The sequence below is a fragment of the Apteryx rowi genome, unplaced genomic scaffold (assembly GCF_003343035.1).
Source record: "Apteryx rowi isolate R43461 unplaced genomic scaffold, aptRow1 scaffold_560, whole genome shotgun sequence".
NCBI lineage: Eukaryota > Metazoa > Chordata > Aves > Apterygiformes > Apterygidae > Apteryx > Apteryx rowi.
In genome coordinates, this window is record NW_020450828.1 from 347,135 (window position 1) to 362,956 (window position 15,822).

General features: G+C 39.0%; 1 protein-coding gene across 1 annotated transcript in view; it reads left to right on the forward strand.

The window, feature by feature from the left end:
• Positions 1-66: 66 nt before the first annotated feature.
• FOLH1B (folate hydrolase 1B) overlaps positions 67-15,822 on the forward strand; it is a 32,942-nt gene continuing 17,186 nt past the window's right edge. The window contains exons 1-7 of the mRNA XM_026081925.1: positions 67-184; positions 1,646-1,754; positions 4,355-4,541; positions 5,315-5,416; positions 10,704-10,829; positions 12,766-12,952; positions 14,427-14,520. Of these exons, the coding sequence (XP_025937710.1) occupies positions 67-184; positions 1,646-1,754; positions 4,355-4,541; positions 5,315-5,416; positions 10,704-10,829; positions 12,766-12,952; positions 14,427-14,520 (923 nt within the window). The remainder of the gene's footprint in view (positions 185-1,645; positions 1,755-4,354; positions 4,542-5,314; positions 5,417-10,703; positions 10,830-12,765; positions 12,953-14,426; positions 14,521-15,822) is intronic.

Sequence of the window (15,822 nt, forward strand, 5' to 3'; positions counted from 1 at the left end):
GGACTTGGGCCCGCGGGGGACGCGGCTCGGCGCGGCTCGGCTCGGCTCGGGGCAGGCCGGCTCGCGATGTGGACCTCGCTCCGCACCGTCACGGAGCCTGCCGGCCCCAGAGCAGCCAGCGGCCGCTTCTGGGCTCTGATCCTGGGAGCAGCGGCCGGGCTCTTCCTCCTCGGGTTCCTCATCGGTACAGTGCGGACTAAACCCCTCTCTCCTCGCACCTGGGGGCTCCCCGCCCTTCCTAGCCGGGGGAGGCGTCCCGGAGCCAGCCGGGGGCCGGGGGCGGCGGGTAGGCGCGGGCCGGCTTCCCCAGCGGGGCTTCGTCGCCGCTGCTTCCGAGGTGGCGCCTGGGCCGGCGGGGCCGTCACCGCCCGCCCCTTCGCTCCCCAGGCGGGTGCGTTGCGCTCGCTGCCCCTTCGGGCGCTCCCTGGCGCCTTCCCCGACCCCTCGTCTCCCGGAGCAGCGCCTGGGATTTCCAGCTCCTCCGCAGCAAGGGGGGGTCTTCTGCTGAGAGTTTCTTTTCGGCTTGTTTTTCGGTTTTCTTTTTATGTGTAGTGGTTACACTGTGAGCAAGAGAACACTCGGTTTCTGAGGAAGGGGCAGAAGACAGGCCCATCGACCCCAGTGCGTTTAAACAACACAGCCCAAATGCGATAAGGAGGAAGATTTTTCACACACCGATAGACAGATTTGGGGTTGGAGGAGAGCAGACAGAAGGGGGAAAGTAATCTTTAATTTACTGTTGCATCTCCCACACGGCCCAAGCAGGCAGACCTGCAGGTGGTTCCCACAGGCAGCTTCTCTTCCCTTGCTCACTTCTCTTCCTCACCTGGATAAGGATCAACATAGAGGGGGGGGAAGGGGAGGAAGGAAAACAAAAAAACTGCTTGTATTTTGGAATGCCTTTTGATATTTATTTGGGGTTCATGCCATTGGAAAGCCCTGACTGAACTACCCTCTCCTCATGTGGAAGGAACCTGTCCCTGTGGTAGTGACCAGTCCCTCATCAGTGCCAGCGTGTTGCCTGCTCTTAGCTCCCCCCAGTTTCTCCTATTTGCACTAGCCATGTAACTTCTGCTGCATTTGCACAGAACATGTCTGGTCTCTGAGTTGAAAATAAAAACAGATGTCAGAAACTCTTTCTTTCTGGCCAGGTGTTCCTCTCATCACTTATTCAGATAATCCCCATAGAGTAAGGGAATGATTCCAGAGTAAGAGCCAGACAGACCAGAGAGTGAGAAGATGGTTACAAGACATCTGTTCCTTAGAAAGGCTGTCTGTATGTATGTGCATTTTTGTGAAGCTACTGCCTTGTTACTGAGGTGACTGAAATGACTGACAGCATTCTAGTACTCAAGGAAAATAGATAAGACTCCTCAGCATCCACAGTACAGTAACTGTGATGAAAAGACATAGTATTTTATTCCCCTCAATATCTACCTAGTCAGTGAGTTCTCTTACTGTATGTGGTACTGCCACAGATATTACTAGGCTCTGCCTAGGTTGTGGCTGCTTGACCATACCTTAATAAAAAGAATTATAAAATACACAGTGAAAATATTGCAGTGATCCCAAACAGAATTGATGTGTGTCATAGAAATATTGTTCTCCTGGTGTTTTCGTGATTATATTTTGGTGTGTTGTGTAGGCTGGCTTGCAAAACCTACAGAAGAGAAGACATCTGTGAGTCCTCATGAAGAGATGAAGAAGGCATTTATGACTGAAATGAAAGCTGAAAACATCAAGCAGTTTCTTTAGTAAGCGATGTGTAGGCTTATTAATCATAAATCATAAAAGAAAAAAAAAGGATTCAAACCGGAACCAGCCCACTGACTGAGGATGATATACAGATTCTGGTTCATAGGTTTTATCTAATGTGCCCCTTCAAATTGGACCTTATGAAAGGACTTAAGTCAGGAGAGATTCAGTGGAAAATAATGAAGTACATCAACATAAAAAAGAAGAAAATCATATCAGTGGTCCTAACTTTCAGTTCTCCCTACAGCTTAGACCTTCATACCTTACTACTCTTCTCCCTTCACACTTCATCATGCAGTGACCAAATTGCACGTTATGTGCTACCATTCTGACCTTATACTCACTTTCATGAAGAAAGATATGTTTCCAGGCTTTCTCCCTCTGCATGGTGAATAGCTAGAACAGACATGGTAGATACCAGCTAGTCAGCTGATGGTACATTAAACTGCTCATAATAAATTTAATAATCTTAAAGTTTCAGGGTCTTTTCTAAGATCTTGATTTTTTTTCCAAATAATTTATTCATCTTGCCGACCCTTTAGTACTTAAATTAGACAGGTKATTTTAAAAATACTGTGGTTCTTTTATTAAAGCCTAAAAGCAAAGCTGCTAACATTTGTTCCTGAAGATTCCGTTGGTGAAAGAGAACCATATAGATTTTTAAAAATCTATTATAGTCCTTAATTTCTGTGACTTAATTAGAAGCTTTAATTTCAAGGAAGCTGTTGGACTATTAGTCGTTTATTTTAGGGACCTTGTAAACAGTTTGTCTGTTAGGGGAGTGTAGCATTTGTTAAAAGCCTTTATTAATTCCAGTCAGGAGTGGATCAAAAGTCATAGTTTATTGAAAGAAATTATCTTTCTGTGTAAAAAAGTATCAGAGGATCAGTGATCTTAGGAGTAATCAATGGATTCTGGCTTGCCTTTAATTCYTAGCCTGATTAAGTAGCTTGAAATGGTATCTTGTCCCAAAGCCTTACAAAAAGAAAAAAAAAAGTCATTTAAAACTAATCTTACTAAAAAACATTTTCAGTTGATGAGATTGTGGCTCTTCCACTCACTTCACTTTAAGTGCACTTGCCATGAGCTATTGCAGGTAAATTAACTGGAAAGTACATTCTTTTTACTACTAAGAGTGATCTTGAAAACTGAAGCCTTRGGATTTTTTACAGGCTTAACTTGTATTTTGGCTCCTACCAAGTCAACTGTTGCAAAACAGCTCTGTAAAAGGACTGTTTTTTGCCATCCAGACTCCCTGTCTCATTATCTGTAATGCAGCCAGTTCTGTGGTGAGATATAGCAAATACTTAATCATGACTCAGAACAACCAGTACAGGCAGTCAACAGCTTAGAACAGGAAATGAGGAAAAACACAATATTCAATTAAATGGGAATAAATACAGGAGGATATTATTGCTTAAGTCAAATTTTAACCAAAACATGAGAGTTAAACATTCTCAAATCTTACAGAAAACAACCATTGGCTCTTTAACACATAACCATGCATTTGGTTCAATATATCATCCAGAAAATGGTACCTTCACTCTAACAGGGACTTATAGTATGATGTTGATACAAGATGTTGACTTTGTCAGAGAAACGTGGTTTTACCTAGCAGCTTTCTGTACAAAAGCAGGAATGTTTAGTGCTTACAAAGAATATATAGTGCTTACAAAGTACTTTGTTTGCTGGTTTTGTTCTCCCTGGAGGTCAAGAATTAAAATTTTTCCCAAACTTATACTCCTTCCACATCCAAGATCCAGTTTTCCTCATTAGCGCTAGCTGGTGTGGCRCATGTTTCTATGACATGTTGATGACATGGTCTTGTGACAGAATGAGGACGTGATGATGACAACCTAATTCATTTGGAGCTTCTTCAGTTTGCTTTACCGCTGGACCTACTCAGTGGTCTGGGCAAGTTTTTTTCAGGCAGTGGGTTGCTCACTATTTAAGAWACCTTGCACTGTTATTTGCTATGTATGACAAAATGATTTTTAAGTCACAAACAAATGAGGTTTCCTGTTCCTTGTTTGTATGCCGCTGTGAACTCGCTTTCTCTTACTTGCATATGAGATGCAGTCAGAGATAAATGCACAAAACACGTCTAGATAAATAAATGTTTGTGCCAAAATTAATTAAAATATTGAGCTGAGAAGAATATACAGTTAATTGCATGTAGGAATCAGATTGATTATGCACATTTTTAAACTGACTGCATAGAGATAATCATATTCAATTATTTCATCACTTCACAAGGGAGATTGGTCTCATTATGCATAGAAATCATTGGCCATCCAGGTCATCCAGCAGACAAAGAGGAAAACAAAGACAAGACTCTACAGCTGATGTCATCACGTCATTTCTGCTAAACCACACTGCTAGGAAGATTACACTTGAAGTAGTTCAGGACAAACTGAAACCCTTTACCTCAACTTATGTATAACACAGACAAAAACACAGGCAGAGACTGGGTCCTGATTTAGTCTGGGTACATCTGCTCATCTCTAGGGGGTTTTCCAATGAGTTTATTTCTAACTAGGGCAAGAGGAGTTTGATATAACCTGCAATGCCTGATCCTGACTGACTCCTTTGTCTCTAGCAATTTTACACGCCTTCCACACCTAGCAGGAACAGAGGAGAATCTGCACCTGGCAAAGCAAATCGAAGCTGAGTGGAAGGAGTTCGGACTGGATTCTGTTCAGTTGGCTCACTATGATGTCTTGCTTTCTTACCCAGATGAAACTAAGCCCAACTACATCTCAATAATTGATGAGCATGGAAATGAGGTAAAGAAAACAATTTTTCAACCAGGGAGAAAAATCTCCTTCATATAATACCTTGGAAGACTGCGAGGGAAAGCTGTCATCTGCTCTGTTGATGCTGTTGGGCCTGATCCAAAACTCATGGAAACTGATGCTTCCAGTTTGCCGTTTTTTTATTTCTCCATCTGTATGCTAGGTATACTAATAATTAGCCAGATTCATATAACATACTGGATTGAAATGGATTGAAAGAGAATTATGTAAGAGAATTATTTTATGTAATTCAATTGTTTTTAAATTGTTATATTATTTAGAAAGGGGAAGGCAATTGCAGTCAGTGTCATTATTTGCATTGAATCATTTGTACAGTACCGGTGATGGTGCTAAATTCAGTTTCTTAAAGCATAGGCCTCCAGAAGTACTGCCACAAGCAAAATCAGTTCATTACAGTGCAGCTCTRTTGCTTGTGGAAGTTCCAGGGATGAGCAGAACAAAACCATTTTTTACTGTTATTGTCTAACCCTGCTTTTATCTGCTGTGTAGGGACCACCTTAAGGGACCCTATGTTATTTAAGTGGGATTCTGTGTGAAGGGTGGAGATGCAGTTTGCAAGTTAACACCTTGAATCTGCATACTGAAAGTGATGCCCAGTGCTTGTAAAAGTTTTGGCCACGCCTCACTTAGAGTCACAGAACTAAAATCCTTTAAGTGACAAATGCCTATGAAATGCACCTGAATATACAGTACTTCTTTCTCATATTGTCTGGCTTACTTTTTTGTTTCTTCTTTCCTACTAGATTTTCAACACATCCTTATTTGAGCCTCCTCCTCCAGGATATGAGGCTGTTAGAAATGTGGTGCCACCTTACAGTGCATTTTCAGCCCAAGGAATGCCTGAGGTAAAATAATAGAACTGGGAAATTCCTAGCTTTTAAGCTTTATTTGTTCAAAACCTGACATCATAAGTAGAAAAGATGTGTTAGTGCTGTGCTAGCCCTGATGTTCTGCAATGGAGCAACTTTATAATTGAGCAATCACCCCTATCTGTTTATATTTTTTCTCTGGTTTGAGTCAGAATGCGATTTTTTTGCCTTTTCTTTAAAAAATGCATGAATAATTTTTTTATATTATCAGTTGCTATAAGCTTCTCCAGATAATACTATGAATATACCCTACTGTTTCCCATCTTGACTAAGAAATAAGATTTTTATATTTAAGTAGCCAAATGAATAACCTAATTTCAAAATGCTGCTTGCCCATGGCTCACATTGACAGGTATAAACACAGAGTGTACAATATGCCTGAAAAYGGCTTTGGCTAGCATTTCTAGCTGGGGGGCAAAGTGTTACTGAGATCTGAGCTTAGCACTAATCCTTTCTGTCTTGTTGTACAGATGGTACCAGCTGACAGGTTTTCTTTTATGAAGTTGGTCCATGTAACAGGAGTTTTATATCCTCTGATCATTAGTGATTTCAGTTAATAATTTCTAAGATTAGAAAATATTTTGTTGCTTGCAATATCTCTTCTGTTTCTATATAAAATCATAGAATAACGTAGGTTGGCAGGGACCTCTCCAGGTCATTTGGTCCAATCTCTGCTTCAAAGCTGTATCTAACGTTGAATCTCAGCCTGCTGACAGTGCTCTTACTTAGCCCAGTATTTAATTCCTGTACTTTCTGAAATTTGCTAGTAAACTGTGCAAGTTCAGAAAACAAAAGATACCCTTATTCATATGCCTCAGATATTTAAAGGAACCTGGAGAACCAGGCAGATAGTCTCCAACCCATAGGATATGAGAGCTTTGAGTGTTTCAAGAATTGCAGTAGAAGTTTTGGAACATAATGTAAGGTAAAATTCATGGATTCTGACTTCCTATCCTATAATATCCTGAAAGAAAGACAGAATATCTTCACCATTTTATTTGGTCTCTGGAGAGCTACAGTACGTGGTGGGATATGGGAAATAATAAAAAGAAGTTTAAAAAGCTGAAGCTTCCTTCTTTAGAAAATAATTTTATTTTAATCAAATATGAGAATGTTATTTCTGAAAGAAAGAATACCTAAAAGACAGATTGTCTTTTCAAAATACGATGCTTATGTTTTCCTTATTACATAATATTCTGACAAGAAGCTATAGGTGCCTAGCTAGGACTGTTAAGAATAGCATTCTCCAGTGAGCAGTTGTCTGCATCTGTACTGCAAATAGCACAGGAGGGAGCATGTATATAGCTCAGCAGGGAGAATACTCAATGGTATCTGGACTCTTGTGAATTCTCCCAGGCCTGTTTATGTATTCTATATTAAAAGCTATTCCATTAAAAAACAGAACTAACCTGTAGAAAGAGAGATTTGGAACTTGGCAAGTGCATTCATCAGTCTTATGTTCTGTCTCTGCTCATGAATTTTGCAAATCATTCCTGCTTAGGGCTCCAGGTTCAATGTAGGAAGAAAGCTGCAAAGTACTTGCATGCCAGCTAAACTATAGCCTCATGAGTAGACCATGCTCTTCAAAAGTGGGAAAAATGGGTTCAAAGTTCTTTATACTGAGAGAGGCCAAGAACTCAGCTCTCACCTTTTCTGGGGGAGTACTCTAATCATGGAGTTGTTATGTAAACTTGGGTACTGCTAGCACCATCACTTTTTCAAGCAGCTGCYTTTTAAAAAAAAGATGTGGAAATGACTGTGTTTTGAAGGATAAATTCTGTCAGAGTGGGACACTCACCTGCCTGCTGGAGTGAGACCCTGCAGAGATTTAGAAACAGTTCCACCTTATTTCTGCTTTTCAGTGCATGGGAAATCTATATTCCTGCACTGTTACAGAAACAAAACTGGAAGCACCTMGGGAAGCTGGTCACTGAGGTGGACAACACCAGCTGAGTATAGAATCTGGCTGCCTCCAGGTTAACGAGCCACTTCAGACAGGCTTCAGCTTCAGACTAAACATAAATTTAGATATTTTCATGTAGGTGCCCATATGTGCTTTTGGTGTCTGAACTGCCGTGGTAGTCAGTGGAGGTTTACTCAATGCAATCAGCAGACCCTAGATAACAATTTAACTCATCCCAGTGAAGATCTTGACATTTGGTTTAGTTACTTAAACATTGGTGTCTAGTGCCATTTGASATGCTAGGATGTACTGACTGGCTCTCACTCTAGAAAAGCACAGGTTTCTTGTGGATCCTGTGGTATATCTTCTACCCCTGTTCTTGGATACTCTAGGCTGTCTCAAATGGCACTAGACCACTATGTTTAGGCAACTGAATTAAGCCTTAGGGGTTGAACACCTTGATCACTGTCTAGGCTCCACTGATTCTATTAACTATACCTCTGTTGAAAATAGTCTATATGTAGACACCCAAATATAAATGTCATAATATTTAACTGAATGCTACCTTTAGTGACTTAGTTTTATCACAGTGTCCAACATGCTAGAATTTTTTCTTAGTTCTTATCATTTAAACAGTAAGAGCATCACCAGTGTTGCTTACTATGGCTACAATGATTTGATTATCCCATACTTATGGTCAGGAAGCAGTATACTTTCATTAGGTCGGATGAGACTGCTCTTTATCACAAGAAATTATTTTATCTCTTAATGCTGCAAAGTGAGTAAACTTTCTTTCCTTTAAAAGACTTCAAGACCATTGTGTCATTAGGGAGGGAAGTGTTAAGTGCAGCATGTGGCAGCATCAGTTTGAAAGAAACCATTGAAAAAGTGAAATTACAAGGCACTTCAGCCTGAAAAGCCCTGAAAAAGGTAGTGGGAAGGAAGGGACCAGATCATCTGGTCCAACCCCCAGTTCAGATGAAAAGAAGTTAAGCTTCTAGCAGAGGCCTCTTCTGATAGAAACCTTTAGTGGAAAGCAGGCAAAGTAACAAAGTGAAGTCATGTTCTGTTCTTACACACAGTAATATCGGTTTGGAATATCAGTATCATCAATAACAGTAAAATTCTTCTCCTCTTTCCTTTTTAAGTGACTTGACTGTACAAGTACTCACATACAGTTTATGATGGTCACAAGCAAGATGTAGGCTTAAGCCCTCTAACACAGCTAAAAGAGCCCAAAAGACATTTTGTAAGAAGAGTCCACACTACATTCTCATAACTTTTATTTTGTAATATTTTTTTAAGTGGCAGTTCTATAAACATGAGGGATTTTATTATGTTATGGTATAAATTGTCACAATACTCTGATGAGAAATTCATAGCATTGGTGTAATCCTTCATCATGTTAATGAAAGTTAAAGATGAAGGATTTTCAGAGATGCTAAAGGAATTGCATTAAGGAAGTGTGATTTGCTATGTAATACGTCCAATAAATACCTTTTAATGTAGTTTCATAAATCCAAAGATTAATTACTCTGCAACACCATGAAAAATGTTGTTTTCCTTCCCACTATAAATCTGGATTATATACTTTCCATCAGATATAGTTATGAGAGCTTTTCCTAAGGAACAGAACTGTCCTTATCTTTCTGTGATGGCACTTACTTAATCAAAGACCTTATAAAAAGGCACACTGTAAAATATATGAATAGGTTTCTACCATAAAATTTTACTCTCATGATAACTTGTTTTATATTTCGTTGTAGAACAACTACTCTGATTGTGGCAACCAGCAAATCGCCCTTAATTAAAGCTCTGCAATTATGTAAGCCAGACCGTTCAAACCAGTATTTTTGTACTTGCCTGAAAAAATACAGTAGCCTACAAATTTAAGCATTTTCTGCAAGATATTCTAAATAATTTATAATAAAATGAAGGACCAAATTCTGTATCTAACGTTGAATCTCAGCCTGCTGACAGTGCTCTTACTTAGCCCAGTATTTAATTCCTGTACTTTCTGAAGTTTGTTAGTAAGCTGTGCAAGTTCAGGAAACAAAAGATTTTATTACATTTTGGTATAAATAATCTAATTACACTAGAAAATCTAATTACACTAGAAAATCTCTCTCGACTTCAGTAGAGTTACCTTTGATTTTACTGGGAGGAAAAGCTAGTGTATAAATTCAGGAAAGCCTCTCCAGGAATGATCCTTGTGTTTGTGATACACTCTGAACAGAGAGGGCCAGAATCTTAGCAGGTGTGAAACTGCTCCCCTTATCTAAATGCAGTTCCCCTTATTTCATTAATTTACACTTACTGAGATTCTGGTTCATTTTTTCTTATTTTAAGAAGAAATTGCAATTTGAGCAGGTTAGTGATGAAACCAGTACAGTTAAAATGACTGTACCATGGTCTATCAGGATGTGCTGTGTGCTGTAACATCAGCTGAACTGAATGTCTAGTCTGGGAATTTCATCAGTGTAAGACCTTTAAGCTTGCACCTTTTCAAAAATAAAAGGGAAGATCTCTCTGGATGTGTCTGGTAATACAGAAAAACCCACTAAGGAAGAGTTTCTTGTCATCTAATTTTAGTYGTTTGAAATTATAGTCATCTACTCGAAACTGTTCTTTGAAGATCCATCTACAGTCAATGAGAGGCGTTTCCAAAGTGCAATTTATTCTGTCTTAAAAAAGGTGTTTAAAACAGGTTTGGAAGTGAAAACTCCCTAGAACTTCAAAACTCTCATCACTGGCTATAGAGCACTGCCTGACCTTAGTAGACTATGCATACATCTTTTAGGTAGCTGACGTTAAGGAAGATGAATCATGCACCAAGTATTGAATAACATGGTTGAAACACAAGCGTGAAGGATACTTCATTCATGTGCAAAGTGTACTACTTATGATAGTCTGTAGCTTCTACAGTATTGAACAGGAATCAAGGGTCCTGAGAATTTTATAGGATATAAGCACCAGTCTACTGTGATGCTTAAGATACAATTGCTATTTCCTGTGATGTCTGGGTCCAAAATACCTCCAGCTCTCTGAGGCTGACTCCAGCTTCTTATAAAGCCAACAAAGAGAAGCAAGGGCCATACTCAGAGCACTTATTCTATGTTTCTAATTTAGAAGCGATATCTTATATTCTACATGGAAACCAAAGTCAGGCAGCTTCTGATGGTAGGAGCCTAAGTTCATTAGATGTCACTTGCCTATCTATTTGGCTCATGATCAAAGAAGAATTCATATCAGAGCCAATACCAGAGCCTGTTGTTCTTAGCTTATTCTCTTACTAGATCACATTCTCCTTCTCACATGTTCATTGACATTCTTGTTTCAAATTCTACCTCCTTCTATCAGGGTGAATTAGTGTATGTGAATTATGGCCGCACTGAGGACTTCTTTAAGCTAGAGCGTGAAATGGGAATCAACTGTACAGGAAAGATTGTTATCGCTAGATATGGCAAGATCTTCAGAGGAAATAAGGTAATGCATCTATATAAAAATCTTACTTGTGCTGTCTTCTACTTGATTCCAAAAGACTGAAATTCCTACCTTAATGTCTTCTGGAGATTTTAGTGTAATTGAACTTTTCATAGAGCTGTGTTCAAAGATAGTTTTTGAGTAGGAAATTAAAATATATATTCTATATATAKAGAGAGAATACATCTAAAAGATAAAAATAAATAGTTGGAAAAATTATGTGGTTTTTTTATATTCATCTACATACTATAAATTATATGTTTTTAGGCAACATGCTCTAACCAGCCTATTCTTCTCTAGTGGTTCAGCTGTGCTTTAAAACACCTATCCTGTGTTTATTTATAATGGTTTCTCTAAACTAGGCAGAGACTAATCTGTAGGGAGGTTATTTAAAACTCTCTATATATTTATTCATGTCCCCATCACATAAATATTTGTAAACTATACATTTCTGGAAACATTCATGGCCTGACAGAGAAGTACGTAATCATGAGCTTACTTCAAGCACCTACTCAAGTGCTTTTCTCAATAGGGTTGTCAAGGAACAATCTACTGTAAGTGTATTTGACTTTTGCACAAAAATCAGTCTGACTGTGATTTGCGTAGGACTATATTTTATATTCCTCTGTTACTTCAGAGGGCCAAACACTGAATCTCCTCTTTGGAATACCTAATCTTATTGTATGTTCTTGACTAATGTGTCCCCTTTGAATGGATAACTCACTGATTAACATATATGTCATTTTCTCCTGTGAAAAATGTGACTCATACTGTTGGTCAGCTAGTATTTTCACTAAATTGTTCATAAGTTACCATCTTTAAAGGTACTATCTGAATGGAAAAGACTTAAAAAATTAAAGGAGGCAGTGTGGTCTATGAGTCATATATTAAAATGAAATACAAGCATATCAGACTACTAAAATTTAAAGGGGCAGTTGTTCTGTGGTTTGGAAGTGACATGTCCTCATTGACACAAAGAGATGACACGTTCATTCTTAAGGCAGTATTTCTAACAGCTGTTTATACAACTCATAATGAAGAATTAGGCAGCCTGTATACAATCTGAAGAACTGTACTTTCATTTAGATTTCCTAGTGGTGGGAAGAATAGGATAGAGGATGAAGACAAGTGCTATATTTCCTAGAAAAGCTATAGTAACTCTGGATTAAAATACCCAAATTTAAAACCGTTTTGAGGATTAATTGCCASTCACACACTATACATCAGTCTTACCTAGTAGCAAAATAAATTGGGGTGTCAGAATGAACTATATTCTGTCTGTCTTTATCTCCATCAACCAGGATTACACTAATATATTTTGCCATTGACATGGGTATGAGAACACTTTTCTTAATCAAAACAGCATGCAGATCAGTCCTTTTGCCTTTATAAGTATATGCACTCTTTGGAGTTAGGCTTGTTTACAAACAGAGGACAGATTCAAGCTCTCTAGTAACACATCTTTCTGTGTAGTCTGAGCCCTGAGATACATTCAGGAGATCGTCTAGGTAAATACGTGACTAGCTGAAAGATAAGGTTGCATCAGTGTTTGTGACAGTTTTTTCCATCCACGATGTATACATTTTAATGATCTGGTGATAGCTTTGATCTGAGTAACAGAATACCAGTTCAGTTTATGTAGTAATATCTTGGAGGATGGTTTCCTTGTTACTGCAGTTACATTCCTTACTTTCAAAGCAACAGCAGATCTCTTACATTCATATGGAACCCGATATCTGCATATGTATTTCCAGGAAATTACATGGTATGAGACAGATATAGACCAGATTTTTAATTCCTATAAAAATTTCTTTACTTAGCCCAAGTAGTGTAAAAGGCTTTGAGGTATAATCAGTGTAGTTTATAATACTTTCTTTTGCCCCTTGAACACTATGTCAAGCTATAAGGGACTGAATAGGACCAGAGATCTGCTTTGCAGGTAAAGAATGCTGAATTGGCAGGTGCCAAGGGAGTCATTCTGTACTCTGACCCTGCTGACTACTGTGCCCCAGGAGTAAATCCCTATCCAACCGGCTGGAACCTGCCAGGTGGAGGAGCTCAGCGTGGAAATGTATTAAACCTGAATGGGGCAGGGGATCCTCTGACACCAGGTTATCCTGCAAAGGGTGAGTGACCCTGAAGAAGTCATTCTCTGAGGGCCTAGTTTCAGAAGGGGTTGGGGAGGGTGACAGGGATATTCCTTCCCTTGGGAACATACTACATCTTTTCCTGTTTTTTTCCATTGCTCAAAGGAGGCAGCTTTGGCCTTCACTTCAGCAAGGCACTTCTGCAGATGGTACATAAGAGAAAGCGAGGGGAGGTTAAGAGACCCCTACTGTGCAGCACTGGGCTGTATAACTTCACAGACCTACAAAAGTTTACTCTCTTACATAACCCAGAGATCATGACACCAGTATTTGACAGTTGAAACACTAGTTTTTATTTCTGCTTCACATCAGCAAGCAAAGAGCCAGCCTGCACAGCTCACAGGTTTCTTTGTTTCTGCAGTTCCCCTTCCCGCAGGTGTGGGCTGCTTACCCTCCACAAGGGGCCCCACCAGCAGCGCTAGGTCTTGCACACTGAGACTTATGTCATTACCATTCCCTGCTGGTTCATCACCTTCAGCTCACGCTGCCTCAGCTGCTCATTTGAGTTCTGCCTGAGACATTTTGTCTAACACCGAATCCAGCTCATTTTGACTGAAATGTGTTAAGGACCACTCATGCCAGTAGCTGAGCCAGCATATCTGAAAGAGGCAGTGACTTCAAGAAGAGTAGTGCCTAATGATGGGGAAAGTTGTCTCTTTCGCCAGTACTTGAGCTAGAAGAGGATATGTGTCCACAGTTGCAGCATAGCAGCAACTGACCGTGGGGATGATTTCTAGTTCCTCATACTCGATCCAGTGAATTCCTTTTCATCTCAGATTGATGAATCTCTGTCTGCTTCTCACAATAAGGGTCCCTCCAAATGCTGTATTGAGGAAAATCCATTCTTTTCCACATCTGCTAGAGAAATAGCTTTCAAATGTTAAATTTTGCCCACACTGTGAAAATTAAGATTGTTTTGTAAAAAAAGAAAAAATCAAAATTTATATTTGAGTTCTGACAAGGCAAAGCCTAGACCTTTTTTTTTCCATGAAAACAGCAAGAGAACAGAATATTCAGTAACTGAGTGTATAAGATTTTATCTACATCTCTTATCAACTGGCAAAATTTTTCAGTTCCCAGCTGAATGTTCCAAGCATCAGACTACTGGCTCTCTCTTTGCTCTTGTTCTTGCTCTTTGGCTTTGTCCAAAGTCCCTTTATGTGAAAAGAAATATTTCTACCCAAAAACATTTCAACCCAAAAATTAAGAATTAATTTAAAAATTTCTAGCCAGCTCTAGATGTATGACTGCAGATAATAACGGGAGAATTTTTGTTAGTGTCTCTCTGAAGACATGTTGATGAAGTGTAAAGAACGAAGTCATTGTAGAAATGTCAACCCAGTTTCTAGGAAAATGAAATAATAACTCTTGACTCCTGTGTTAGAACTGTGCTATGAATTGTACACATTCCTTCTGAGAGTTGTAAATATAAATATCTTTCTTTTGTTTTCAGAATACACCTACCGATTAGACAAAGCCAGTGGTATAGGTCTCCCAAAAATTCCAGTCCATCCCATTGGTTATCATGATGCTGAGTCACTACTGCGGTAAGTATATAGGACACGTTGGGAATTTTAAATAGATTGCTTTGTGAAAGTCATAAAAGTATTTGAAAAGAAGGTGAAACAACTTTTGTGCTTTTCTTCTAATGTAGTTGCTGAAATAGTACTTTTGTTATAATTAGGATCTCTATAAGAGGTAAACACATTCTAGTATCTGTTACTATATATTTGATATGTGCTGAGTGATCTAGAAAGGATCATTATCGTGATCAATCAAATATTTTACTGAAGTTATATACTATTTTTTTAGTTTAAATAAAGTCAATGATTTGTAGGGCTGCAATGATACCCATCTTACAAAAAAGACCACCAATAAAATCATTCATTTGTCCAGGAAATATTTATCATTCATGTTTGATGGGACAGGACCAGTACTTTGTTCTCTGTTATATGAAGGCACGTGGTCTCTCAAACTAAGATAAGGACCCTGGGAAAACTCTGAAATGTTATAGGGGATTAAAAACTACAAAGTGTGCTTATTAAATATGCCAGGGCCATGAAGACAGGCTGCCAGCTTGCCAGATGACAGCATTAAAATTCATAGTGATCTTTACAAAACAAATAAATTTTCTGAAAAACTAAGATGCAGTTGAGTGGCAAGTGCAGCATTCCTCTAGCATGTAGGAATAATTACTTGTATCAACTGTACAGACACAGAGTAGGGGATACCAGGGTTGGTAACAGTACCACAGAAAACCGTTCAGGACAGCAGGTGAACATAATAGTGTGTGTGTATTTGTAGAGGAGTTTATATCTAAGTCACGTGAGTAATCATTTTGCTCTGTCTGATGCCTCTGTGGGAATATCGAGTCCAATTTTGGGCACTGCATTAAAAAAGATTTGGACCAATTTACCAGAATTCATAATATAGTAGAAGGACTGAGTAAAGGTCTAGAAAACACAGCGAAAGAGAAGGCTGAGCCATCGGTGGTTGTTTAGCCTAGAAGAAATAAACTGAAGGGAAATGTAATGAGAGTCCTTACATCTGAAACAGCTAGCTGCAGAGAGGAGGGGAATAAACACCTACTTATTGCTGCTGAGAGTAAGATATAAAATGAAAGCCACCATATTCAGGTGATATTCAGGTAATTCAAGTATGGGCTTTTCAGTTTAGATGTAAGGAAAAATTTAAAGTGCATAAATAGATTGTCTGGGGAAGCTGTGAAGTCTGTGTTGGTTGGGGTTTAAGAATAAGTCAGGCAAGCTTCTTTCATGAATGGATGGACAAAGCTGCTCTGTCTTAGGACACAGGTGAAATAGACTTCTCACTGCTTCACTGCTTCTCTC